General features: G+C 39.6%; 1 protein-coding gene across 1 annotated transcript; it reads right to left on the reverse strand.

Annotated features, from left to right (window-relative positions):
• Positions 1-101: 101 nt before the first annotated feature.
• Positions 102-27,720, reverse strand: SLC38A4 (solute carrier family 38 member 4). The gene is made up of 15 exons (XM_047066251.1): positions 27,602-27,720; positions 23,631-23,721; positions 23,014-23,129; positions 20,155-20,228; positions 19,438-19,530; positions 14,637-14,718; positions 14,464-14,546; positions 14,305-14,363; positions 12,940-13,215; positions 12,748-12,827; positions 11,298-11,398; positions 9,428-9,552; positions 3,568-3,712; positions 1,870-1,967; positions 102-203 (listed from the first exon to the last, which is right to left on the reverse strand). The coding sequence occupies exons 1-15, from the start codon at positions 27,718-27,720 to the stop codon at positions 102-104; spliced, it is 1,644 nt and encodes a 547-aa protein (XP_046922207.1).

The following is a 27,720-nucleotide window of genomic DNA, read 5'->3' on the forward strand; positions in this document are numbered from 1 at the left end:
CCCGTTATTTCCTATGAATAACATTCCAATCAATAGAACTCAAATGTCTTTTGCAGCATAATTTGCAACCATTTCCAATAGAAAAGGTATTTTTCTTTGGGTTAGTGATGCTTGGAATTTGGAGGGTTGTAAATCCAGTCAATTATAATGAGTGCCATGCTTCCAATCATGAAGATGATTCCAACCACAAGGAAAATTAAAGCCTGTAAATCAGAGAGCTTGTTAGGGAACACAGAAACCATATTTAGCACAGTTTGCTCTTAGAAATTGTTTACCCAAGACAGCAATCTGATTGGCATATTGAATTGTATTATTCTTATGGCTCAGATGTCTATGCCTAGCAGTTCAGTGAATTTAGAAGCCAAGTTGAGGAAAGAGGGTGAATACAGTGGAGAGATTTAATCTAAGTCTTCAAAATAGATAAATAGTTGATTTGTTACATCAAAATGATGGAATACTCTGTAATCATTAAAAAAAAAATAAGTGACAGAAAAAGATACAATGACATTGAGTGTGCTCACAATCTTTTAGGTGAAGGGCATATTATAGTCTATAGGACAGGATTAAATTTACAAAGTAAACAGATAAAAACAAAAGCCTAATCTATGTTACATATTCCTTTAAAAACGTGTGTGTGTGTGTGTGTGTGTGTGTGTGTGTGTGTGTGTAAAACACTAGAAGGGGCCTTATATATTATCATCACTGGGATCAACCACCTCATTCAATCTATGAGGAAGCAACAGGTGAAGTTTTTCACTAGAAAGGATCCAGGGGACAATTTTACTCATTTTTACATCAAACTCAGAATGGGTCACAAACAGGATAAATACTTTGCCATGGTCACCCTTCTGTAAAAGTCCAAGCAAAATAGACTGGAGAGGCTAGGAATTCAGGGGTGGGGGTGGGGAGGAGATGTTGGGAGGAGCTTTGGATACCAAACTGTCCTGAAGTCCCTGAACAGTCCTGAGGAGTGAATGACTCTCAGGCAACATTCAGCATAACTTAGTAAGAGGCACTGTTTTTAAGCCTTAAATGGAAGATATAGTTAAATATGATCAATGACTATTTGATAATTAGAAAAACAAGGGGAGCCTGGGTGGCTCAGTGGGTTGAGCATCTGACTTTGGCTCAGGTCATGATCTTGCAGTTTGTGGGTTTGACCCCTGTGTCGGGCTCTGTGCTGACAGCTCAGAGCCTGGAGCCTGCTTCAGATTGTGTGTCTCCCTCTCTCTCTGCCCCTCCCCTGCTGACACTCTGTCTCTGTCTCTGTCTCTCTCTCTCTCTCAAAAATAAACATTAATGAAATAATTAGAAAAACAATTCATTCTGGCATGTGTTTCTATAACATCATTTTGGAAAAGAAATATGCTCTCGCTTAATAAAATTAAATTTTATATGTAAAGAGGTTAACTGGAAAACGATGGTTTTGTTCTGGATCTCAGTCCACTCCAAGGTACTATGGAGGGGGAAACCAGGCAGCATCTTTTCTTTTGGCCTTCCTAACCTAAAAAATAGGACTAAAATGTTTCAGTTATTTCATAACACTGTCAGGGAGCCTCATTCCTTCCCACATAATTTCCTGTGGATAGTGCTACAATCTTGGTGGTGGAAACTGGTATCCATATATGCCTGTGGGAAAACTCTTAGTGTTTGATGGGTAGAAAGGACTTAACACAAGATTCTTGATTTATGACGGGAAGAAATCCTGGAATCATCTCAGTACCAGAGATCTACCCTCCTTTCTCTCCACTAAAGTTCCAGCCCATCTCTGATTTTCGGTTCTTGGTCAATCTTTTTGAATTGTATATTTTCGGTTTATTCTCAGTTAAAGAGCAACTTATAACGGGGGAGATTGCAAGCCTTACTTACCCCAACCTTTTGTGGTGACCTAAGAGGTTCTTTCTTGACAAGTTTAAGGTAAAACACTGCTGGAAGTATGAAGATCAGCATAGTGGCAGAAGAAGCCCCTGAGGGGATAAACACAGGACAGCTCAATGTCTTACTCAGCAAGGCAGAGACTCAAGGTCATGCACTTTAAAAGTCTTAATGCTACCCTGATCTTAGCACTGAAAGTACTATAAACTTGTCTTGGTTGCTTATTCAAATGGTTGCTTATTCAAATGTTTATCAAGAAAATTAAAATATACCTAACATCATAGTTGTATCCTAAGTACACATAACATATAGTAAGCAAAAAAAGGCTGACTTAAAAATTTATATAGGAACCTGACAATAGAAACACATACTAAGGAAGCTGAACTCATCATGCATCCTTCTTATCCACTTCCAACTTTTCAAGTTGCTGACACCTAATCCAAAAAATGTTATATTGTATTTAAAATTTGAGTAATCCCTCAAATCAGCAGATGAAAACTATATTAACGGGCCACACAGTTAAGGAAATCTGCTTTACAAGACCAACCTTCTCCACCTCCAAAGATGGCCATCAATGCTCAGCTGATACTGACAGACTCGAGAAAGCATCCTATAGGTAGACTGTGTCTTCCTTACTTTTTGATGCAGAGTTAAGACCTAAATAGGGGCGCCTGGGTGGCGCAGTCGGTTAAGCGTCCGACTTCAGCCAGGTCACGATCTCGCGGTCCGTGAGTTTGAGCCCCGCGTCGGGCTCTGTGCTGATGGCTCAGAGCCTGGAGCCTGTTTCCGATTCTGTGTCTCCCTCTCTCTCTGCCCCTCCCCCGTTCATGCTTTGTCTCTCTCTGTCCCAAAAATAAATAAACGTTGAAAAAAAAAGACCTAAATTCAAATCCTGCAATAGTCCAAGATACAGGTATTCCCCACTTTGCAAAAGTTCATGTTATGCCACTTCACTTTTAGGAAGGACCTATGTTAGCACCTACCTTCCCTAACTGAAAGAAATCCAAAGAAGATTTCTGTCTTTATGGGGAAAAAAATTAAGAGGTGAAAGTTGCACCCAGAATTTGTTTTGCAGTGAACATTATGGAGGCAGCGCCCCCTGAGCAGCGAGAGAGGTTTCTCCAGGTCTCTTCCCTGGGAACCACACTCCATCTCGGCATTAAGTTGCCATGGCTTTTGAACCGTTGTGAATATGTGTGTTTTAGGTCGATTTATTTTCTGCATTTGTTAGCAATATTGTGTTGTAAGTTATCAGAAGAGTCCAAGAGCGGTTATCTTTTGTGTCTGGGATGCTCAAAAATGCTTCCATATGAATGAATCGTAGTTTCTTCGTAGCTTTATGCCATCAAGGCTTACGAAAGATTTCATATAATGTTCTACTTTTGGATGGAGGGGAAGTGGGGAACTGTATATGACTTGACTTCTGTGGGGCTCCATTTCCGTCAGAAAAGGCAGCTGGACTAGATGACCTATAAGGTAGCTTTTACTGTTGACATTTTCTGATCCTGTGATTAACTTCCAGAGTCACCTGGGAGGGAGGGGAGGTGACCAGGTGGCCCGGCTGGGCTCACAAGAATCCCATGAGTCAAAGATGGAGCAGGGATCCTTGACTTCCCCTCCACCAGCTCCCCGTCTGCCACTTAAGGAGGTATCCACTTGAGCTGATTAAATAAAAGCCTTTCTCAAACTTACCTATGAATCCAAAGATATATTTTATAGTGGGTACAAGGATGACCAGAACATTATTAAGTGCAAGAAGTATGGCTGCAATCAAGAAATGTCTTATCCAACTGAAGGGTCTTTTGGGAAATAAGAGTGTGGTCACTGATGTACGAATCTGCAACAAGAAAGTTCAAAGGCAAGGTTACTAATTTGGTTTTGATTTTCGTCTACTATTTCAAATATTCTTGTCACTCTAGAGCACTTTGTGTTTTTCCTTTTTCTCCCAGAAAAGATCTTGATGCTGATTTGTTTTTCAAACTTTCATTAATGTGGTAAAATATTCATAATGTTAACTATCTTAACTATTTTTAAGTGTACAGTTCAGTTATTAAGTATGTTGATATTGGGGCACCTGAGCCCCGACTTCAGCTCAGGTCATGATCTCATAGCTTGTGGGTTTGAGCTCTGCATCAGGCTCTCTGCTGTCAGTGCAGAGCCCATTTTGGATCCTCTGTCTCCCTCTCTTTCTGCCCCTCCTCTGCTTGCACGCTCTCAAAACTAACCATTAAAGAAAAAAAGTATGTTGATATTGTTGTGCAGCCTTGATGCTGATATTTCTTTGAGATAGTTATTTTCCTTGTGCTCACTTTCTCAGCTTTCAGAATTTTTTCTTAAAAGTTATCTCAGAGAAAATAACAGGTAAGACTTCAGGGACACAGTAAAACCCTTATTGATTTCTAAACGTGTGTTGTCAAACAGGATTAAGTATTAAGGGCAAGCGCTGAATTGATTTGCACTCCTTGTGATTTTTCCAAATCTGGGTTTTTTAAAAATTTGGCATCGTATTTAGCATATAATGCTTATTTTGCCACATAATGTTTTTTAAAATGATACTCTTTGTATTTCTTTTTGCCCTTTTGCCCTCTGTTCCCAATTACAGATTATAAATGCACACAAAACGCAAAGAATAGGACCTGGTAATTTTAGCATTCCTCAGAGTTTCTCGTTTGGTGTCTTGCACACAGCAGGCACTCAATACATGTTGAATTAAGTTGAACAGAATGAATCCCTTCCCACCCTTCGGGAGCCTTGACAGACTTCAGCCCTATTTCAGCAGCTACAATAAGTAGGTGAAGGGTCAAGAGAGGTTCCATTTGTAGCAGTCTTTCAAGTTACTGTGCTATAACTGGATAATAAAAAGATCCTTGTGGGTGGAGGGAATGCCCTGCATGTTTGAACAGCTTAACAAAGTAGAAAATACTCTCATCTTTAGAATCTTTTAGAGGACACTTTTGACTCAGTGGCATTATTCTATTGGCTTTTCAATAAGGGAACACTCCAGTTAAGCTCGGACTTCACATTTTTAGAAATGCTGGCATTGATTTTCCACTTAAAATTTTACTTCTGAAGTCTCTTACTGGTGGAGAGATGGGAACTCATGTAAAAGCAAAAATGTAAAATACATTTTTGAAACACATGTATGAACGGCGAAAACTTTGAGCCGAATTGCTTGTAGTGTCTAATGTGACATTCCTTTCATACTGGTCCACCAAAATTAAAGCCATCTGTTTAGGTTTCAAAAGCAATTTCATTTCCAGAATGGCAAACCGGATAGTCTCTGGAAATGGTTTAAGAGTGACTTTGTAAAGGATTTTAAAAATTGGATTAGTGAAAATTATGAAATTCGCTCTGAAAAGTAGGCTGAAGAAAGCAAATGCCTTGATTACATTTTCCCCAGCTGTCCATTAATTCTACATTATGATCCACACTCCATGCTTATTGGATATTGTCCAAACCAGTCTTATTAGGCTTCAACATAAGCTTTCCATGGTACATCCTTATGGCTTAAAGATTTACTTGTCTGAAAGTGCGAAATTTACAGAATAAACAAGTAGAATACAGGTTATTTTCAGGCAGAGGACTTATATATGTGAGTTTTTTTGTTTTTTGTTTTTTGGTTTTTTTGTTTTTGTTTTTGGTCTTTTGTTAAAGGAATACTCTATTCCATAAGCTGAGTTAGAGGTAAACCTCTAAGTGCAGTTCCCCTGAATGTGAATGTGGTTTCCTAAGGTCTCATGGCTCCCAGAAAGACTAAGGTTTGGCTTGGTGATGTAAGAGTACAGAAGGTTTACAGGAATCATCATTGGAATAAATGGTGAAAGCTTGCTCCTCACAGCAAATAAAGAAAAACAAAATCTCAAACAGAACTGAAAGCATGTAGAATTGCCAATGCATTCCTAGAAAGGATCATAGGGCAAGCAGGGAGATAGTAGGGGGCTGGTGGTGGTGGAAAAGAATAGAAGAAAACTTGCCGGTCATTCTATGTTAAAATGTTGCCTTGAGAGGTGAGCCTGGATCAATAGGTCCTGAACAGTTCTATTTACCTATGTCAGGACTGAGGCAACTCTGGCGTGTTACCCACAAAGCACTGCCTGCTGTTCCACTTATCTAAGTGCCTTTTCTCCACTGACACAAACTGATAAGAACCTGGAAATGTGGGTCAGATGCTGTGGGTGGGGAAGTCCTTAGCAACAGCCATGCCCTCTGACCCAGAAGGATTCCAGAAAGGTCCTTTGCAGCTCTAGAGAAAACATCTGTTATTTCCAGAGAGAGTATTCAGAATAGGAGGTGCTATGTTCTAATCCGGGGACCCACTGGGAGGCAGAGTAAAAAGTGGGAACCTTAGGTCTGAACTCTTAAAAAAAAATCAATCTTATTGTTTAGAAGCGAATCAGTTTCATTTTGTAAGACTGCTTAGGGTAGGAGTGTTGGAAATATCTGTGGACCACTACTCTATTCCAGTTCACAGCAACATTTGCCATATTTCTGTGCCTATATCTGCATATGATTCAAAACAGATCTGATGGCAACATATGTGGGGAAAAATGACTTCACCATCACAGAATAAAAGAGAAGTAGCTAGAAAATCTGAGATGTGATTTTTTTTTTTTTTTTTTTTTTTTTTTTTTAAGGTATGGCAAATGGAATGTGAGTCTGTGTGTTCTTGATAAACTCCTTAGGATGATCTGGTTTTCTGTTTTTCATGTTAATGGGTGAACTTTACTGCATAAAGGGGAGTACAAGCTGAAAATGGAATTAATAGTCTTTGGGAAGGAGGTGTAGTCCCATAATAGACTACCCTCCCATAAAACCCCCACCCCCAACAATAGAAACAAATGTTGAGCTACTAGTAAAAAAGTAATTCACTTCATTTATTCATCTGTTCAATAATCATTTCTGGACTCAATATGTCTTTTATTATGGAAAAAACTAGCCTAACTGCAGAAAATAAGATAATAAATAGAGTAATCAAAGGAAAATCCATCTAGTCAACCAAAAACAGCAACGCCCTTCCTTATTGTGTCTTCTTGGGCTCCTAAGAAAAAGAGCCTATTATCCTCTGTTGAAAGAAGTAGAATATACAATTATGCCTAAAATCGAGAGATTTTAATCCAGATTAGGTTTTGTTTGTTTTTGATTACTTGTATATGGGGATATCAAAGCAAAGTAAATAAACTTCTTATTGGTCAAGAGTTTCTTAATTCAAAAAAACTACCGGGAGAACCCTGCTGTGCATGGCTCAGCATTTGACGTGTTGGAAATCATGGCTCTAAATCATAAGAAACAAACACATCACTAATAACTTCTCTCACTTTAGGGAGAAAGTGTCTGAAGGTAGTCTTGTGGGTTTGACTGGGACGAGGAGACTTTTTTGTCTTCCATGTTTACTTTTATGTTCTGCATCATACCCATGGACACTTAATTCATTTAGCCCAGCTCCTGACCCAAACTAAAGTTCGTGGCAAATGTTGGCAGGGCGAACAGCTTATGCTATTGCTAGAAAAAGCAGTTTACACATCTCAAAAGGCAAGATTCATTTGGAGACCATTTTTCTGGGCGATTGTTGTCAAACTTCTCCTGCACCAGTCACTGTGCCCATTCCTAACCTTTAAGACTTTTAAACCAGGGGAGAAGGTGGACGCCTACGCAGATTATCTCAATGTAATAATGTTGTAGGGTCAAAGAATTATGTGTAACATGTTTCGTAAATGCTAACGTTGGGTACAAATACTTAAGGATAAGTTATGTTTTGAAATTTTGGTTCCCATGATCCATTTTGATTCTAAGGGGCATCTAATGGGAGACATTTCCAAACCACTACTGTTCCTGATGGTCAAATTTATATCCGTGCCCTGTCACAAGAGAAAGAACTTCTATGGGGAGATCTGATTTTAAATGTTGAAGTAAAATGACCATCAGTGTGACTTCCACTTCCTTTATCTTGACCTCAGCCATCAGTGTCCTTCTGTGAGCGGTGCATTAATCAACTGTGACTAACTGCATGACCACAGGCAAGTCCATTAATCTCCCGAGACCATGACCTCAAAGTGCTATATTTAGGGCTTATGAAAAAAGCAATACAGAGCCACATAACAAATTTCTTCTATAAAATGCTTTGACTCGATAATGATGTGAATACCTACTGTGTGCCAAAAATTAGCTCTTTACACACAAAAAGGGCTTTCAACTTTGGTTCCTCAGAGACACTGTTTGCTTAGAAATTTTACCTTATGGTACACTTTGTCAATAGCTGTCTTCTGCCTCGTACCCATGATGGAGCTGATTTTAGGCTAAAGCTGTATGCATGTCATTTGAAATACTTTCAGACATATGTGAGGCAAGATATTATTTAGGAGTAAAATATTAGCCCTCCTAGTAATAAGGATCTGATTTCATGCACTCATGAAAGAGGAATGTGTTAAAAAATATTTCAGCACACAAGCTGCATTTAAAGTGACCACAGTGTCATTATATGAGTAGTCCTTATATGCTGGGCCCTGTATGGAACATTCTGTACAGGATGGTGCTGGTTACTAGGTCGCTTATTTTCTCCCCTTAATGAATGAGTAAATTGAGTATTTATGAAAGGAGAAGAGTTGGCAGGAGAATGCGGACTTGTGTTTGTCCATAGGTGGTGGTTTTAACTCACGCAGCCCAAATCTCTTCAACCAGCCCTGCTCTGTGATCCCAGGACAAGTGAGGCCAAAGGCAAATGCCAAGAAGGGGTGATCCCAGTATGAGTCTAGTCGAGGGCATGTATCAGTGTTAGGGATAGTAGAAAAGATATAAGGTGGAAAATATAGCTATTTTTCAAGAGATTTAGTTCTAGTAAGTAATTTACTTAATAAAATTCCCCTTCTCATTGGTCTTCAAGGAATCAGATTAAATAAGGCAACATTTGAATGTGACTGCAACAAAACTGTAGGGGAAATTTAAATACCTCCAGAACTGGTGAAAATGCAACAAATTGAAAAGTAATGTAGTTTTTGCCTTTTAAGTTCCAGAAGTTCTGTGAACTCCTACTCATTTCTACCAATCCACAAGATAGAAACCCAAGATCTTCTTTCTGAATTGAAGTTTAACAAAAAACTTTGACCTCAATAAAGGTCAAATAAATAGAAATTTTGTGATGATATTTTTCCTCCTATATTTTCAAAGTGTTTAACATTTGAGGCGCCTGGGTGCCTCAGTCGGTTAAGCATCTGACCCTTGATATCGGCTCGGGTCACAATGTCATGGTTCATGAGATCGAGCCCCGCATTGGGCTCTGTGCTGGTAGCATGGAGCTGCTTGGGATTCTCTCTCTCTCTCTCTCTCTCTCTCTCTCTCTCCCAAAATAAAGACTTTTTAAAAGGTGTTTAACATCAAAAAATATTTGTTGAATCTACGTATTAAATTGTCCATCTTAAATGGCTCCAAAATGTTGTGTGAAAATAATGGCTTCAGGCATTGCAAATGCAAACTCACATAATTAAATCCATGTCAAATTGGAACATATCTAAGCTAGGAGATTAAGCAGGATTCTTCCATCAAAGCTTCAGGTACTTACTGGGAACAGGACAATGGGCACAGTTAGTGTCACTGCCACAAGGACTGCCAGGCGTACCATGAGGAGAGGGGTGTCAAATGTATATACTTTGCTATAAGCGTGAAGTAATTCATCTTCAACTTCTCCTACAAAGAAGAAGAGAATGGGTCCAGTTTGGTGTTTCCAAGTCAGTATTGATTACCAAAATCAACATTTTACAAAGGGAACACAGTACAACGGAAAAAAACACCCAGGTCTGGGAATCTAGACACCTGTTTTTATCCTATCTTTGAGCTTATTTATTAGTTGTGTTGATCTTTCTTCAAATGGACAAGGGGGCCAGTGAAGCTTATGAAGTTAAAGAAGCTAGAATAAAATTGTGAAGATGCCTCTCTGGCTCATTTGCTTCGTGATAAGTCTATCTCAGTTTGTACAGAAGCCTCACAAGAGACGGGAAGCTAAGGTGCTCTGGTTGAAGGGGATGAAAGGTCCAAGTCCCCACCAGCCTGTCCCTTACATCCTGCCCACTCCCGCCTCTATTCCCACCTGCTAAGTGAGCCTTGATGCAGCTTCTCTGAATCTAGTATGGAAACCTTATGACAAATGATTTTTAATATTTTTTCAAGTTCAATAATTATGACTCTATCATGATACCAATACAGATACTTCTGGGGATTTTTCAAGCTTATCTTATGAAACTCATGAGAATCAGTATAAGTAACATTCAAGGATGAATTAGCATGATCTTAACAGGGTCTCCCAATGAATACTGATCTAAGATTAAGATGCCATGCTCCTGGAAAGCTTATTCACTCAGAATTCCAGACACAAATGACATGGAGATGCTTATAGAATCAGATGTAGTTGGATTTTTCTCCCTACGCCCCTCCAAATCAGATAAAACGGGGTAAAAATACCTTCAGTGGTATTGATCTAACTTTTATTAATTCACAACCAACAAGCAGTTAATGCCCAATCTAAAGTGAATGCTTGGTTAATAGCCAACTATTAGTCAAATAGAAAAAAAACCCAAGTAAATGGTGCTCCCTCCCCAGTCTTTTCCTCCACAATTTGTCTAGTAATCAATTTAATTTAGTGAATCAGAAGAAAAAAACAACTAAAAAGATAAGTTTAAACAAAAGGTTTATTTATGTTGATTACACTGATTAGTGATAACAGGTCAATGTTTAAGTCCCTGAAATTTGTCTATTAGGCTATGCTTCAGTGGAGTGCAATAACAATCCTACTTTTGTGTCCATTAAGATGCCATAGAGAAATTGTTTGAGGCATAATCTAACGTGTCCATAGTAACTTTTTTTGTTTTTGGTAGTGCACTCCCAGACTGAGTGGAACTCTGTCATGTCGTCTTTTCTCAGGAAACTGTTCACTATAACAGAATAGAATGGGATAAGCCAGAAAATTTACCTAATGCTCCAAGCCCCCAGATCCCACTTAACTGGTAAACAAGAAGCAGGTTCCAACTCAAGGACTTTGCACTTTCGCTACCATTTGCCTAGTAGTTAGTTATTCCACCAAGAAAGCTTTACAACATAGGATTGGATTCACTGTGATTGCTTCTAGCATGAGATGGCCTAAGAAGTCAAAGTCAAGGAAATATAATGTATCCCGTAAGGAAAATAATGTAAATTTGAGGGCTGGTTTTTCATAAAACATGTATGAATTCACAAATTGTTGTAACTTGTTAGCTAGACTGGTTCAGGTCCCATTTTCTTAGGTCAAGTGACAAGGCTAAAATAGCATGTTAGTTGACTACATGGACTATAGATCATGCTGCTTATAGAGGGTAATTAAAAGAATTATACCTACCCGGGTTAATGATCAGTCCAACTAGGATTTGCACAAAGAGAATGACTTTGACAGAGTGACCTACCATAGAAGGTTAGGTAACCAAAAAGGGCAGCAAGCAGGTACATGATGAGCATTCCCGTGATGGAAATATTTGACACTGTTTGCATCTTCCTCCGGGACCGACTGAAATGAAAAAAAAAGGCTCAGTGTTTTTTGGTTTTTTTTTTTTATCATTTTTTTAGTAAAAAAATTTCTAAAATAGTGAAAGAATGTATGCCTGTGTACTATTATAAAACCACATATCTCATACAGAAACATAGCTTCTTTAAACTTGTCCTAGAGAGCTGTGGGGGATTTGTTTCCATTTTTCTTAACTACTACTCTTGTCAGTCTTAGAGACAACTATTTTCCTAGAAGAAGACTGGTTTATTTTGTGTTGATAAATATACTTGTCTACTGAGTACGCAAGAATGTAATTAACACAAAGATCCAACTGTCTGCTAATGTAGAAAGCTTTCATACTTCATAGTGAGATGGGATTCATATTTCATGTGGGAGGACACAAACCTACTAGAATCAGCAAAGCACAACTTGCATGAATCCAGACCACAAGAGAACCTAGAAGCGTCTGGAAACCATTCTGGAGGGCACCCAGCTGCTTAAAGTCAATTGCCGGGCTTCTGGAGTAACTGCTATCACTTCTTGATCTTCGGTTAAGGTCAAGTGTAGAGTAAATGCCGCATGTGATTTTCCAAGTAAAGTGAAAATAATTGAAAGTGTTCCCCAAATTTTTCATAAGTTAAATCAGAATTTGTGAAGCAAATATTGCTATGTACTGAGAATAAAGAGTGAGGTTACTGATATCCGGATTAAATAAAGTGAGAATTACTATAGGCCACCTTTCTCTAAAGGTAAAGGGGAAAGCAGTGCTAGAGGGCTCAGACACACTACATACCTAAGTAGATGTCAACAGCCTCAAAGGGAAAAGACTACAAACGAATCCTAGAATTTCAGCTAGAAGAAACAAGATTGTCTAGCCATTGTCTCCATTGTACAGATAAGACAATGAAGGCCAGGTTTTGGCACATCCCTGTGGTGAATGTCTTCTAGACAAGGGTTAAAGACAGAGCACAAGTGACATCAATGGCTTAGCAAGGTCACCTTAGCCATAATTTTTGGTCTTCATGGGTGCTGTCATTTATAGCTGAGGTGACATCATTCCTAGCAAATTTCAAATTCAAATTTCTCATTCCTGCCAAAATTCTTCTAGCCATTGGCTCTTCTTCCCCCTGACCTAAATTCCTCTTGTGGACCATTAGGATGAAGAAATGGGAGAGAAGGAAGCAGATACGGTAGTGTAGGGAGGGGGCTAATTCATACCTTTTTGCTTAAAATACATTACTGATGAGTGGTATGTACCACAAACCTTCTCTGAAGAGAAAGCCATTAACCATGCTTTTGTATAAAGCACCTCTGAACATATGAGCACATTTTCAAAACAAGTTAGAAGGTTAAAATGATGGCTGCCTTACTCTTTAAGTTCACTGTATATGGGAAGGACCTCAGGGTGGCACACAAAAGCAAATGCTAGGATGGGAATTGCGTAGGCCGTCTGAAAAACAAAGACAACAATGCATGTGTAGGTTTTCAACACAGATGGCAATCCCAAGCCATCTCAGCTTATAAAATGAAGACCCAGCCATTTTGGTAGGCTCATCACTTACCCGGGAGTTGAACACAAAGTATTTGGGTTGACACTTGTCATCACTGTGTGCTTCATACTCTACTCCACTGCCATGAAGAGAGCCCTTGGCCTGCTTCTCATCTAGCCCTGCAGGATTTTGGTGGGTGTAATCCATCATGAAGTTCACGCCATTAATCTCAGAGTTGTTAGGTAATATTACCATGTGCACTGGAAGTGTATTGTTGAATGTCAGATTTCCAACATTGTGATCCAGAATAGGCAGAGGGCAGGGTATTTGGAATTTCTTGTAAATCACCTAGGCCCAGCCATTAAAAAAAAAAAAATCAGCTTTTTGAGGAGAACAGTGAAACAAAAATCCATTTATACAGCTTATGGGGTAGTGGTGAGGGGCCTCTGCTAAAGATTCCCTTTAGGCTAATAGACAATGGACTCTCTAGCCTCTGCTCTAAGGAAAGAGTTGGAAGGATGGTTGTCCATGAGAATCAATAGGTCAGTATTTTGCATGAATCTCTTCTAAGAATCATCCATATTCTTCTGTGATAAAGATGATCATTTCCTTGCTACATTTCATATCTTTTATTTCTTCAAATTAATATGGATTATCAAAAAATTTCCCATCTTCTTTTGCCTTTTTTGGGGAAATGCTGTATACATTTTGGCATCCAGGATATTACAAAAGTTTCCCTTTGGCAGGGAGTGGGGGCAATGGGGAGAAGGATCTCTTCTTTAATTCCACTGGGATTACCCTCTTTTCATGGGTGGAATGTGTAGGAGAAAATGGCTGACTGATGTAGACATGAATAATTCTATAGCTCATTGATTTCTGGGACTCTTCGCGTCTTCCTCCACTTTTCTTTTTTTTTTTTTTTTAATTTTTTTTTTCAACGTTTATTTATTTTTGGGACAGAGAGAGACAGAGCATGAACGGGGGAGGGGCAGAGAGAGGGAGACACAGAATCGGAAACAGGCTCCAGGCTCTGAGCCATCAGCCCAGAGCCTGACGCGGGGCTCGAACTCACGGACCGCGAGATCGTGACCTGGCTGAAGTTGGACGCTTAACCAACTGCGCCACCCAGGCGCCCCCCTCCACTTTTCTAAATACTAGATCATTGTCATGTTACTGCTTGTAGGGTTCCTTTTGTCCAAATATATATCCAGTGTGCTTAGAACATACTATTAGCAATGGCCTTGACATTCTAACTCAACTATTTTTAAAATCATGACTGTTCTTTTCTCATTCCAAATTAGAATATAAGAAAATGGCTTGTGATGCAAGAAGTATTTCATGCTAGTGAATTGCTTGAACAAAAATGAGGACACTAATTCAGGGACTATGTGTCTCATGCTCACCAACCTACAAGGATCATGTCAATAAATCACTTACCACACTGACAAAAAACACCATGCAGGTAAGAGAAAATCCACTGGTGTAACCAAGGTAACCTAAAAGTTAGCAGAGAAATTCTGTAAGGTGAATACAGTATCTACAATTGACTTACCTATTGGAATAGGAAATGAAAATAAAAACTAAAGATGACTTTACCTAAATTTTTAAGAAGAGAAAGTGGAAGAATGATTCCAAGAGACACAAATATGACGAGGTAGTTGCCATTGAGGTACCATTCTCTACAAGGGAAAGAGCGTCAAGAATATTAGGATCAGAAAAGACCAAGTAGAATCAGCCAAAGGATGTTGTAGAGAGAACATAAGACATACCCAGTATTTTCTTCAAGTCCCATGAATGCTCTGATTACTTCAGGTAGCTCATATTTAATGATAAAGAGGTAGCTTGACATTGCTAAAATGGAAAACGTGACAGCTTAGTGGTGCACATAGCACTAAAATCTCACAAGTTGTGAGAAGTCCTGGCCTTTGGGACATTCAGTCTTCCCATCAGATGTGCATCTGATCCCCTGAACAGAAAGAAAAGCCACCCAGTATATCTTGTACTGCTTCCGAGTTCTTTTCAAAAATAGGTATTTGGCCCTCTGGCTCTTGCACATGGACCTTTGCTGACAGTATCAATGCTAATTCTGTTTTTAATCCAGCTCTGAGGTTTTTAGTAAAGTTGTTCCATCAGTTAGATGTCATGATGGCCTGTACTAAGTGTGCCTGTTTTTGTGTCCATCATTTGGGCAGGGGCCTGGCAACAACAGGCATCGGCCAGAGGAGAGAGGGCAGAACTGTAGGGCGGTGCTGTGTAGATTATATGTCACTCTGGCTTCCCCGGGTGGGCGCTAGTCTAGTCCTCTGTAACCTCCCTGATGGGCAACCAAAGCCTCAGACCACTAATTGTCTAAACTGGAGGCTGACTGGATTGATAAAAGAATGAAAGAGATGATAGCTTTCCCACTTTTGTCAGTGAATTTTCTCTTCTCTATATCCCAGTCTCCTGTTGACCAAATAAGAAATTATACCAAGTGGCAAAAGCTCTTGAGCATCTTGACAAATGATCCACGTGTGATCATGTACTGTTCTGAAAATCTGATATAATCTATAAACCCTCTCCCTGGAAAAAGATGTATGTATACATATGCATAACATATAATCTTGCCAAAAGTTATAGGGATTTATGCAACATCTTTTCTAAGTCCATCCACTCCGTGAAGTAGAATGCTAATTTGACACATGGTCCAGTAAATTAAAAATAAAATACATTTTGGGGCACCTGGGTGGCTCAGTCCGTTAAGTATCCGGCTTCTGCTCAGGTCATGATCTCATGGTTCATGGTTCGAGCCCCACATCCAGCTCTGTGCTGACAGCTCAGAGCCTGGAGCCTGCTTCAGATTCTGTGTCTGCCTCTATCTCTGCCCCTCCCCTGCTCACATTCTGTCTCGCTTTCAAAAGTAAATAAACATTGAAAGCATTTAAAAATAAAAATACATTTTATTAACTTAAAAATAAAACTGACGGGTTTTGCATTGCTAAAAAAAAAAGTGTGTGCTCCATCCTTCTGGTGAAGTTTTGCTCACAGACACGTAAAGCAGATTTCTAGGTTGCAAATTGTGCTATTAGTAGTTTCAAAATACTTAACCTCAAACAAGTAATAATGGTGATAATAACTCCCTGTGTTGTTTAGTACTGCACTTCACTCCATTTGATCAGCTGAAAAGCCTTGTAAATCAGCAAGATGTATGTTATCTTCATTCCACAGCTGAGGCCATAAAGGTTTGAAAGCTTAGATGACATACCCAAGATCACACAGATTGAAAACGACAGACCACATCCAAAATAGAAGATCCCTGATCCCCAGGCCAGTGTTTCTCCTCTATTGTGAAGTGAAATGATTTTTACAATACCTGATGTGTCTTCTGTAAATATTATTTGGTTAATCTTTACAAAGACCTTGGCTAAAGCTAAATCTTACGGTGCGTAAACAGAGGAGATATTTCTGATTAACTGGCTCAGTGAGGTACCATTCAATTTTAGAGCTATTAATTGCTGACTTTCAGTGATGTCACCACTGTTAATGTGTTTGGTCTTCGAAAATTTAGAATGATCCAGACCTGTCTGGGTAATGTCAACATTATTCTGCTAATGTTGAAACATCTGTGGTAAATGTTAATTTTTCAGGGGATTGAGAAAGTTAAATGTTCTAAATGTGGAGTTGCTAAATACAGAAATACAAGTGATTTCCCTTAGGCTAAAATAACTACTAATCACACAGAGTAACCAAAGTGAGAGCATTTTCAGGAATGGTATATGAAATTTTGTGTTAGCGCCTTAAAGCCATACTTCCTTCATGTGTGTGCATCTTGAGAGACCATTTTATAGTTTATTCCATTACTTAGTAGCTACACTTTGAGCCACAGATGTTGTGGTTGTCCCCCAGCCCTTGGGGTTTAGGGCCAGATATGTGTCAGGGTATTTCAGTTATTCAAACAAATAAATTAGATCAGCTATGAGGTGATACTATGAAATGCTTGATGTTTTAAGTCTTGAAAAGGCTAAAAATTTGAACCAAATGTAAAGCGGTCTATTTGGTGGGGATGGGGAGCTTCTATGCTTGTGGCCCAAACCCAGTAAAATGAATGAAACAATCCTGGAATTCCTGCCAAATTCTACCCGGAGCTGTGATCTTAATATATACAAATATGAAAAGAAATAAATACAAATCACGAAGGTATGCCTGGATTTTATTCATCTGCTTACCGACTGTCCTTTAGCAGGAGCAGTTAGAACTGGATAAAGGTTACTAAAGGAATTGCTGAATTTGGGAAATCCTAGATAACTCCAGTGACTTTATTATTTTTCTTTTAATGAAAAAAACATTTTAATGTTTATTTTTGAGAGAGAGACAGAGTGCAAGCAGGGGAGGGACAGATAGGGAGACACAGAATCTGAAGCAGGCTCCAGGCTCCAAGGTGTCAGCACAGAGCCCGATAAGGAGCTTGAACTCAGGCTTAACCAACTAAGCCACCCAGGCGCCCCTCCAGTGATTTTATTAAGAAGGGTTACCTCCTTGCAAGATTGCTGTGCAAATTTATTTATTGTAGCAATTGTTTGGATGGTTTCCAGTTTTTCACTATTACAATGTCAATAAGGGATTCAGTAAACCAATTATGGTACATTTGTACAATGGAAAATTCAAAGCCATTAAAAAGAATATGCAAATACATTCAAGACATATTGTCAGGTAAAGAAAAAAGGAAGCTGCAAATCCGTGTTATAAGATGATCCATCTTAACAGTAACAATATACTTATTAAATTTTGCATAGAGAAATTACTGAAGTAGTTATTTCTAAGGGTGACTTATATAAACATCTCTTTATAATTTATGTATTTATGTCATGTTCCAGTTTTTCACAGTTAGTATGTATTTGTCTTATAATTATGCCCATTTAAAAAAAAAATCAGGAGGGCTCCAGTGACATTGAATCTGAGAACTGGGGAGGAAAGGATGTACTGAACCCTCATTATGTGCCATATGTTGTCTGATTTCATCCTCAAAATGACCTTGTGAGATGGAATAATACTCCCATTCTCATAGATGGACAAATTAGACCCACTGGAGTAAAGTCACAGTGGCAGAAACAGACTCATATTTGGGTGCATCAGACTCTAAAAGTCTATTCTCAATGGTTTTAAAATATTTTTTAAAAACAGTAACATATCAGATATATATAAATGGGGGCGCAAGGGAGCCCAGGGGAACTAGTACCTAATAATCTGGAGAAGTCATGGGAGCAAACAGAACGAGTGTGTGTGTGTGTGTGTGTGTGTGTGTGTGTGTGTGTGTGTGTTAGGGTGGCAGGCCTACGAAAGGCGAACTGAATATGGTTTGTTATGGTATGACAGGACATATAGAAGCTAGGTAGCTAGGTAGATATGGGGGTGATAGGAAAGGTATCAGAAAAATAGGCAGATGAAGACCCTTCTATGTCAGACCAAGGAGTTTAAACTCTACCCTGAAAATAATGAGGGCATGCTAAAGAATTTTATGTGTGTGAGAAGCAACACTAGATTTGAATCTGATCTGGAGATCAGAGCAGGAGAAACTCAAGGCAGGAAGCCCAGTTAGAAGGGTAATTTAAGAGTCTGAGCAGGAACAATGATCACCTGAACTATGGGGGAGAGACTAGAAAGAGAGGAGAGCTTCACAAGGCAGGTAAGATAACAGACTGGACAGGAGGTGGTATTTGGACATTCAGGGTTAGGGAGAGAGGGAGAAGTTTAGGATGATATGTAAGATTCCTGGCTTAAGAAACTGGATGTTGCTGGTATTCATTGAGAGAAGAAAGAAAAGAATAGAATGGCAGGTTTGGGGACAGGAGAGGTGAGGAAAGAAGTGCTGCTGTGTGATGATAGCTTCCAGGCCAAGCAAGAGGACATAGACAGTAGGACATAGGAAAATGGGTCTGGATGCCTTCTGGGGGTCAAAGACTCCACGGGACCAGTGAAGCTGGTGGGCAAACATATCACCTGGAACACTATTACAAATGCGTATTTCTAGGCTCTGGAAATTATAATTTAGTAGGAATTATAAGAATCTGTAGAACCAAGGATTTGTGGTTTTATCGTAATGCTTCTGATGTCTAGCCGAATTTCTGCTTTGGCACAATTTCTCGGGACACACTCCAATGGGCTGGTTCTGTACAGGCTATCTGAAGGATACCCCATACTTGGATATACCCCTCAGATACTTAATTTTCAGTTTGATGAAATAAACCCCATCATACGTAGGAAACCTCAACTGTTCCAACAATGAAATAAGCACTAATGCTTTAATTTTTCTTAAGTAAAATTAAGGCCATGATAGCATTTGATATCAAGAGGTTTTGTTCTATACTTCTAGAATACATTTGGTGGGATCTTATATAATATTTTCTTAGATATTGTTATTTTTGATTAAGGAACAGTAAATCTACTTAACAATCTTCTTGTCTTTTAAATTTCTGAATGTAAAGCAGCTGTTTTTTTTGTATTTAAAGTGCTTGTTCCTTGCTGTAAGAGTTTTCTTATTTATTGAACATTCTCTCGAAAGTGTAAGTGGTAGGGAAAGCTATGTGCCCTTACCTCCAATGTTCTGCATTGTAATGGAAACAAAAGCTCCGATTTTCCCAGGCCATCCAAATGCCTTTTCCCCTAGTTTTTCATAAATTAAAGACCCTATAATAAAAAATAAAACACTTTTTAAAAGGATTGTTTGTTTGTTTGAGAGAGAGAGGAAGAGGGGCAGAAGGAGAGAGAGAGAATATTAAGCAGGTTCCATGCACAGGGCTCGATCTCATGAATCGTGAGATCATGACCTGAGCTGAAATCAGGAGTCAGATGCTTAACCGACTGAGCCACCCAGGCGCCCCTAAAAGGGTTGTTTTAATGACTAAAATATTTCTATAATTGCACACGGGAGTCTCAAATGTGTACATAAACACCACACAGAAATTATAAACCCAAAAGATGCAATCTCAAAAGCCAATACCAAATATGTTACATGTTCTCCAGACAAGAAGCAATGGCTTCATTCATCTTAGCTCTGTGCGGCACGTCAGAACTGTTATTTCTGTCATCCATCAAGGCTCCTTTTTTTCTATTTGGCTTAAACCTGAGCCAGTTGCCTTTCACTTCCCTGAGCTGCCCAAATTACTAAAAACATTGAGAGGCCGTGTCATTGGGGTCAGAGAAAATGCAATGTGAAATTAACTAAAATCATCCTCCAGTTCTAGAGCTATTGACTGAAATACCTTTAACAAGAATCAAAATAGGACGTCTTGGACTTAAGGGGTAGCATACCTCCTTCCTTGGCGGTCTTTAATAAAAGGTGAACTGAGTACAGGGATAATATTGCTACCGCAAGCAGCATGATTCTAGGAAGGGAATAGAGAGTAGAAAATAAATGTCTATAATAAAGAAGACACAACTCATGTTAGATATTATAATAAATTATCACATGGGCCCTTTCAGTCATTAACCTTCCAAAAGTATGTGGATTGGGGGGAAGCTGAGAAATTCTTTTCAGAACTCTACACATACCCTTTCCTGTCACACAACGGGAATTTGCTATATTTTATGTGCTAAAACATACCACCAGAAGTTCCTAACCTTTCCGCTAGTGGAATCTGGTTTATAACTTAGATGCTGAATGTACAGCAAAATTAGCAAACACTATGCCTACTTACTCAGCATATGGGTATATGTACATCAGGTGTGTGTGATAGTCTCAGCCACATTTATAATTTAAGGGCTATTTGACGGCCTGGCTAAATTTTAATGTAAAATCTAGAAATACAGACACCAAAGCATGCAGAGTCTAAACTCCACTACTGATCCTGCATGTTAGATGGCAAGATACTTGTGAGCCACAGCTCAGGCAATTGCCTGTAAAATAGAAAAAAAGAGAAGGAAGTATAGGGTGCAGGAAAATGCCTTTATATGTGTTCAGAAAGAATCCTTTCTGGTTCAGCCTCCTCCACATGTCCACAGGCATGTAGGGATTCTTATACAGTGATCAGTGTTTCCCCAAAAACAAGATTTGGAAAGCAGAAATAAGAGCATAGATAGAAGCACCTATATAATAAATAAAGGAACAATACTAGCCTTTACCTAAAACCTAAAGAACAAAACAACAACAACAACAAAAAACCCTTATTCTTTATTTTACACAACAATAAACATTTTGCCACAATTGATCTAATTCTTTGGTAATTCCTGACGAAGTCAACTTTGCAAATGTACATTTGGGCCACGAGTTTCAAGTGTTTCTAACTAGCTATATTGTGCTCTTGCTTTCCACAAAGTCTGTTTACCGGAACTGTAATCAATGACTTATTCGTAAATTTTTCCATATGCCCTGTGAACTTCCCTGTTTTTAAAGATGCAATTCAGATGGCATAATTTTGTTTCCTGGAAAAATAATGAGCATTCCCTGCATTCTAAACATATATTTGCTTTGGCCAAAAATACTAAAAGTAAAACCAATGAAATCCTGTGTCACTTGTTGAGAATTAAGGGAGACGGCTGCATTCAGTCTGTGCCACTTGGATACACAGAACATACCCCGTCATACCCTGTTATACCCCATCATACCCTGTTATATCATGTATAACAGTTTAATTGCTCTGAACATCTTAATCTGTTAAATGTTGTTTAGGCCTGAAATGAGGCTGTCGGTTTTAAAAGTGGAATATTCTTCCTTGAAAATAATCTTGTGGCCCTAGGATCGGGGGAAGAGTTTCTTATTTCTGTTCATCAGTAAGCGATGATAACTTCTGATTGTAATGGCATGTGTAATTACTAAGGAGAAGGCAGTCTTAGAGATAGCATACATTACAGAAGTATACGACTATGTATACGAACACATCTCTAAGCCATTAAGATTCAGAGAATTAAAAAAAAAACCCTTTATTTCAAACATGACATAAAGAGTGGTTGACATAAAAATCCATTCAGCTAAAAAATGTTAAACCTAAAACAGGCCAAAGCACTAACACAATATAAATATTTATAGTCCTGCCTGATCCTTAGCCCTCAAATAGCTGTGTGATTAGATAATCACAAATGATGTTCAAAACATAAATAGCATATATTTATATATAATATAAGCATTGCATTCTTAGACAGTTATTTAACACCCTGGCATTGCATTAGGGGTGGCAATCTGCATTCACATGAATGCCTGACTAATATTAGACTTTATTCCTGTGAAGAATTTCACTACTGCCAACTGTGTCTCGGAAAATACCAGGCTGTACGTAAGGTACACAAACACCTGTGGCCGTCTGTCATAGATGATGTGATATCCATCCTCCAGGTCAGCTATGTGGTGCTGCTGTCCTTAGGCAGCATTTGACCAAGTACATAGGTCTAGGAATACATTTTGGCTACTCTGCAAATATTTCTATGCCAAGCACTATGCTAGGTCTTGGGGATACAGACATCTGGTGGGTGAAAACAGACAATGGCTCGATCCTCTGGAGATTATAGTCTAGCAAGGAAGAAGATAGACACTAACCAAATATATCAGACAACTGCACTAAAATATTAAAACTGTGGGGAGTGTTTGTCCCAGTCATGGAAGTCAGGGAAGGTATCGATGAGGGGGAGGGGGAGATGTGCTGTGAGGAGTTAACTAGATGAGGAAGAAAGGGAAAAGGATACTAGGACCATGTGCAAAGGCCCTGTGGTGAGAAGGAATATGGCAACTTCTGGGATGGAGAGAAGGCCAGTGTGCCCATCGTATCAGGCATTTAGGGGGCATAGGGGATGGGGCACAAGAAGAGATCGGAGCATGCAGGGATCTGTAGGCCTGGATTGGAATGGGATCTTTCCTAAGAGTGTGATAAAGCCAGATCTGCTTCTGGGAAAGATCTTTTTACAGTGAGTCACTTTGTGAATTGCTTTCTATGGACTGGTAGGGCTGTTCCAGCACTCTGGGTGGTTGAGCACATATACTTTCTGCCATTTGGTTAGGGGCAGTTGGTTGAACAAGCACCAGGATTAGTATGCTCTGATCATTCCTCAGGTTGCTGTTCTATCTATAAGCCCAAGAATATGCTAATACTTTCTCAGAGCATTATTGTTCACAAAGATCAGACTTGAGGTTGTTACCTGAAAGAACACCAGGTGTGCATGGGCTTTGAACCGAATACTTACATAAAAAGTATGATCCCCGTGTTGGCCATGGCGTAGGAAAGGCCCAAGATCCCACTTCCCATGATAGCATTACTCAGGTTGAATGAAGACATTCCAAAGGAGGTGGTTCCAGGATGCTTAAAGAAAAAGGGTACGTTTGAAGCAAATATTTGCCAAAAGGGTGACCTTTTTCAAATTATTCTTATTCTCACATTATCTTTGCTGGAGGAGATTATGATTCAAAATTGAAGACTAAGATAAAATCACAGTGAACAAAAGCTGTTACTTCAGTAAAAGCATGTAATTTTCAATGGAATGGAATGCTTGGTTTTAGCAAGGGTCTTAGTAAAAATAAAAAATACAGGCTGAGTAACATAAAGAAAGGAAAGCATGTATGATTGCAGACTACATTTGGGTTAGAATGATTTCTCCAAAAAACAAATGAATTTCATAAATGATTTATGTAGCCATATGGCGAACAGGAAAAACAAGTCCTTATTCCAGTAAGGGCCTGAATAAACAGAGAATGTGCTGATCAAGGCTTGGAAAATTTCAGTCACATTGTTTTCCCACAGAGACCTAGGTAGATCAGACACCCTCAAGTCCTGTTTACTGCCTGAAAGCAGAGATTCACTTACATGTTCATCATCGTAATCTGCCAGCTTCTTTTCCCCAAAAAATCCATTTGTCAGGAATTTCTGACTTTCAGCATCTTCGTTAGTAAATTGACTGAATGCACATAAAAAAAAGAAATAAAGTAAAAACATCTAAGTAAATGCTCTGAATTGTATTTGTTTCGGGTGACCTAAGTAACTGGATCAGGGAGGAAAAACAAGGCGCTGAAACCTTTTCCCCCCTTCTCTTCCTTCTCTTCCTTCCCCCCTTCTCTTCATATCAGTGGTCCTCCCAGACCAACAACTGCCCTCCACTTATGAACGTCCTTTGGGAAGGAGAGACGAAGTTAGGAAAGGAGAAAATGTTTTCAGTTGGCATCTTCTTTTAAGCCACATTTCTTCTTCCCACATTAACTCTGCAAGAAAGAGAATGACAGCTAATGCGGTTTCCATTTAGGGCCCTCACAGAGAGAGGGTACCGGAGCAGTGACTGAGTTTTCTCAACTCCTGCCCCACCATAATCAGATGATTCTCTCAATTCAGTAGATATTTGCTAAGGGCCTAGGCCTGTGATCTTCAACTCAGTCGATGCTCGAATATCCCTGTGAGAGGAACTTTCATGCCCCTACTCTGAGGATGAGGTGACCATGGCTCAGAAAAGGGAAGTACCATGCCTACACCCACTAGGCTCCAAGTCTAGGGTCTTCCATGGTGCCCTGCAGCCCCAGGCAGGGCCCTGTAGCTGGTATTTTTTCCTTTTTTTTTTTTTTGCTTCACCTGTATATTCACCTATCCCGTGCTGGAATGTAGTTCAATGGTAGCTCTGTGTCGTGTTTGGTTTTTGTGTCTGAGTGTGAGGATTTTAACTGCTCTGGAAATACATTTGGCTTATTAGACGATGAGAAAGGAAGAAAAGCATTTAAAGACACCCATGAAATTGGAAGAGCCGGGAAGGAAGCAGGACCTTAAAATGTCACGATCTGTGAACACCGTGGTGATTGTGGGCTACTTGGGCAGAGGCTGGCAACTGCACATTGCCTTCCTGTACAGGTCCCACAGTTGTCTGCCAGGGGTTTTGAGGATATACATCTACTACCACCACGTTTCCAAAAGGCTTGACTAATAATTATAGGCGATCTGTACAAATTATCCTTTGTAATAGAAGCTAATCCTGAAAATATCTTGTGAGCAAGAGGGACAACCAGGTTCCTTTTAGAGAATGTGGAACAACGTAAAGTGTATGCAGGACCAGCTGACAAAATTACTAACCTTTATGTGCTTTTCCAGATGCTTCCTGTGCACAAGTTAGGAACATTTCCTGGCATCCTCCTATTTCTTATAGGGAGCGTCGTGCCCTCAGATGCTGCTTTCTTTCATCCCCGCACTAACCCCCGCAACCCCCTGCTCCCTTTTGGTGCTTTATTTTAATCGTCGGTAGTTAATATACTTGCTGCATGGAGACTGGTACATAACGCTCATAGTTGGAAACAGACAATAAGATGAAATGGAGCCTAAAGCAGGCCTAAGGATTATAAAGCAAAAGTGTCATCTAGATTTAAACTCTGGAATGCCAACATTCTTTTTTTTTTTTTTTTTACCTTAATCAATACATTAGAATCCTTTAGTCCAGGAGTAGTTTTTAAAATGTAAAATGTAAAAGTAAGTAAGAGTTTCTTTCTTGAGTCGTTCGTAAGTTTTTATTTTGGCATGTGATGAATTATAATAACACATGACAATATTGGATAAAATATATGAGAAATGTTTTGAACGTCTTAATTGTTTTGATACTGAACCCAGCCTGTATTGAAAACATAAGTATAATGATGTCAAATAAATGAATTGTGAACTTTTGGGAAATTAAACATATTTAGGGGAACAATCCAAACCAAATGTAAGCAAAACCCATCTTTTAAGAGTGATTGTAAAATTGCAAAATGATGACCCGTGTTTGAGTCAGGAGTTAAAAGCTAAGGCACTGTAAGTGGCCCAGAACACTCTATACAGTTTTAACAAAAGCATTCCTGCTCTTTCCATTATGGCTTTCAGAGCCCAAATCGAATGACCCTGTAGGACTGTTCTCGGGAGGGCATCCCCTTCAGCTCGGCCACCTCTGCAGAGATCACATCTATGCTCATCTTTCTCAGAAATGGGAGCCATCAGAGTTGATCAGTTTACTAAGGGTGACGAAGTGGAGGACAAAGAAACAAGGTTTACTGAGTATCAGCGATCTTTCAGGTATTCACTTCACCCCGAGAATGGTAGGTGCTGGTTTGTCATTCTGCATTTTTCACTGAGGCTTCCGGAAGATACATATCGTCTCCAAACTCAGATATCCACTCTACAGATTCCAGAGCCCTGTGTTCTGCCACATCATGCATTCTCAAGGATTGCTCAACCTAGAAAACACCACGATTTGCATGTCTGTGGCCTCTCTGGTCCAACAGCATGAAAGTTTACTCCACTGACTCCATGGAGGAAGAACAGTGCTTCCTCCTGCGGCCTTTTCTGGATGTTGTGAAATGAAATGAGCTGTCCTTGTCTAAGGATATTCTCTACCTCAGGCCGAGATTTGGTCAAAAATTTCCTTCTAAGTGTCTTAAGTCGTGCATCATTCATGTTATATACCATACGGTGAGGAGTTAGTTTACTTTATCAAATGGCTATTGTGCACCTATCACATTCCAGGCCGTGTGATTTGTGCTGGGGCCACAGAAGCCATTAGCCTGTTGTAGCAGTATAATGACGAGAGAGGGCACACAAAGGAGCAGGTGGTCACTTCCACCTCCGGACTTCATAAGAGTTCTGACTTTGAGCTGTGTCTTGAAGGATGAATGGTATCAATAGAGAGAAAGGGGCAGGTAGGTGGGTGATACTGAAAGAGGATATTCCAGGCAGATGGAGCAGAATGAGTGAAGGCACAGGGAACTGGGAGTGGCTCAACAAGGCTTCCCTACAAAAAGGGAGCAGAGCAAGAGATGAACAGGAGAGCTAGGCGAGGGACAGATCATTGCCAAGCAACGTGTAGCCCAATCTTTGTCTTATAGCTAATGGGGAGCCACTGAAAGGCTTTACCGAGGGATGGAACAGGAGTCCCTTGGCAACTGTAAAAGATTACTTTTGCAGGGATGTGAAGAGCTAGTTGGGGGAGAGCAAACTGTAAGACAGGGAGACCAACCAGCCTGTTTTAATAGGTGACAGATAAGGACCTAAAGTGAGATGGCAGTAGAATGGGTACACAGAAGTGGGTGGATTTCAAGTATTCAAAGAGGCGGAACCAACTGACTACAATCAAACATTGGATGTGTGGTTTGAGGGAAGGGACAACTCAGGGTTGTTAATCGGGGTCTTCAGATTGTGTTGCTGTATGATAGTGGTGACTTTCACTGTGGTGGGAACTCCTGGGGGAGGAGCAGGTTTGGAAGAGAATTATAGGAGTTCAGTATTAGACATTACAAGTTTGACTTTATACATGAGGCGGTTCTGACATGTGAGACACCCCATACAGATGTGTAGCACACGGTTGGGTATAACGATCTGAAAGGAAGTGGAGATGTCTAACAGGCCCAAGACGTGGCATGCGTTCAGTGGGTGAGACCGTGATAGTTGTGAATGAGCTTGCTCACAGGACACTTTTAGTGACCAAAGAATCCCTACAGAATTCTGGAGACGCAGCAGCATTTAAGGGGCAGTCAAAGGAAGAGGGATCAGAGAAAATAGTCCAAGAGGTAAAAGAAATGGTAGGCTAATATAACTGGAAGTATCCTCTATTAATGACACAAGAATGCTATAACTTCAATTCTAAATTAGTCACACACAGTCTAAATCAGAGACACAGAATAATGATGTAATAATGAATACTTTAGGATCAGAAAGTTGATGTGTTAACATCGATGTCATTGTTATCTCTCAAATAGGTAATGAATTGAAAAACATTGTTTCTCACATCCACAAACCTCTCATTTTTCCATGGAACCTGGTCATCTTTAACCCCATACCTGCTCATTGCTGCCTTTTCTAAATTTCCCATCCCAGTGTAGCCATCTTGAACACTTTCTCCACTGATGCTCTCATCATCAGGTTCGATGTTGACATTTCTCAGTTCCATGGGATCCAT

The sequence above is a fragment of the Lynx rufus genome, unplaced genomic scaffold (genome assembly GCF_022079265.1).
Source record: "Lynx rufus isolate CCGP_SWC_20201006 ecotype Redwood Valley unplaced genomic scaffold, mLynRuf1.p SCAF_7, whole genome shotgun sequence".
NCBI lineage: Eukaryota > Metazoa > Chordata > Mammalia > Carnivora > Felidae > Lynx > Lynx rufus.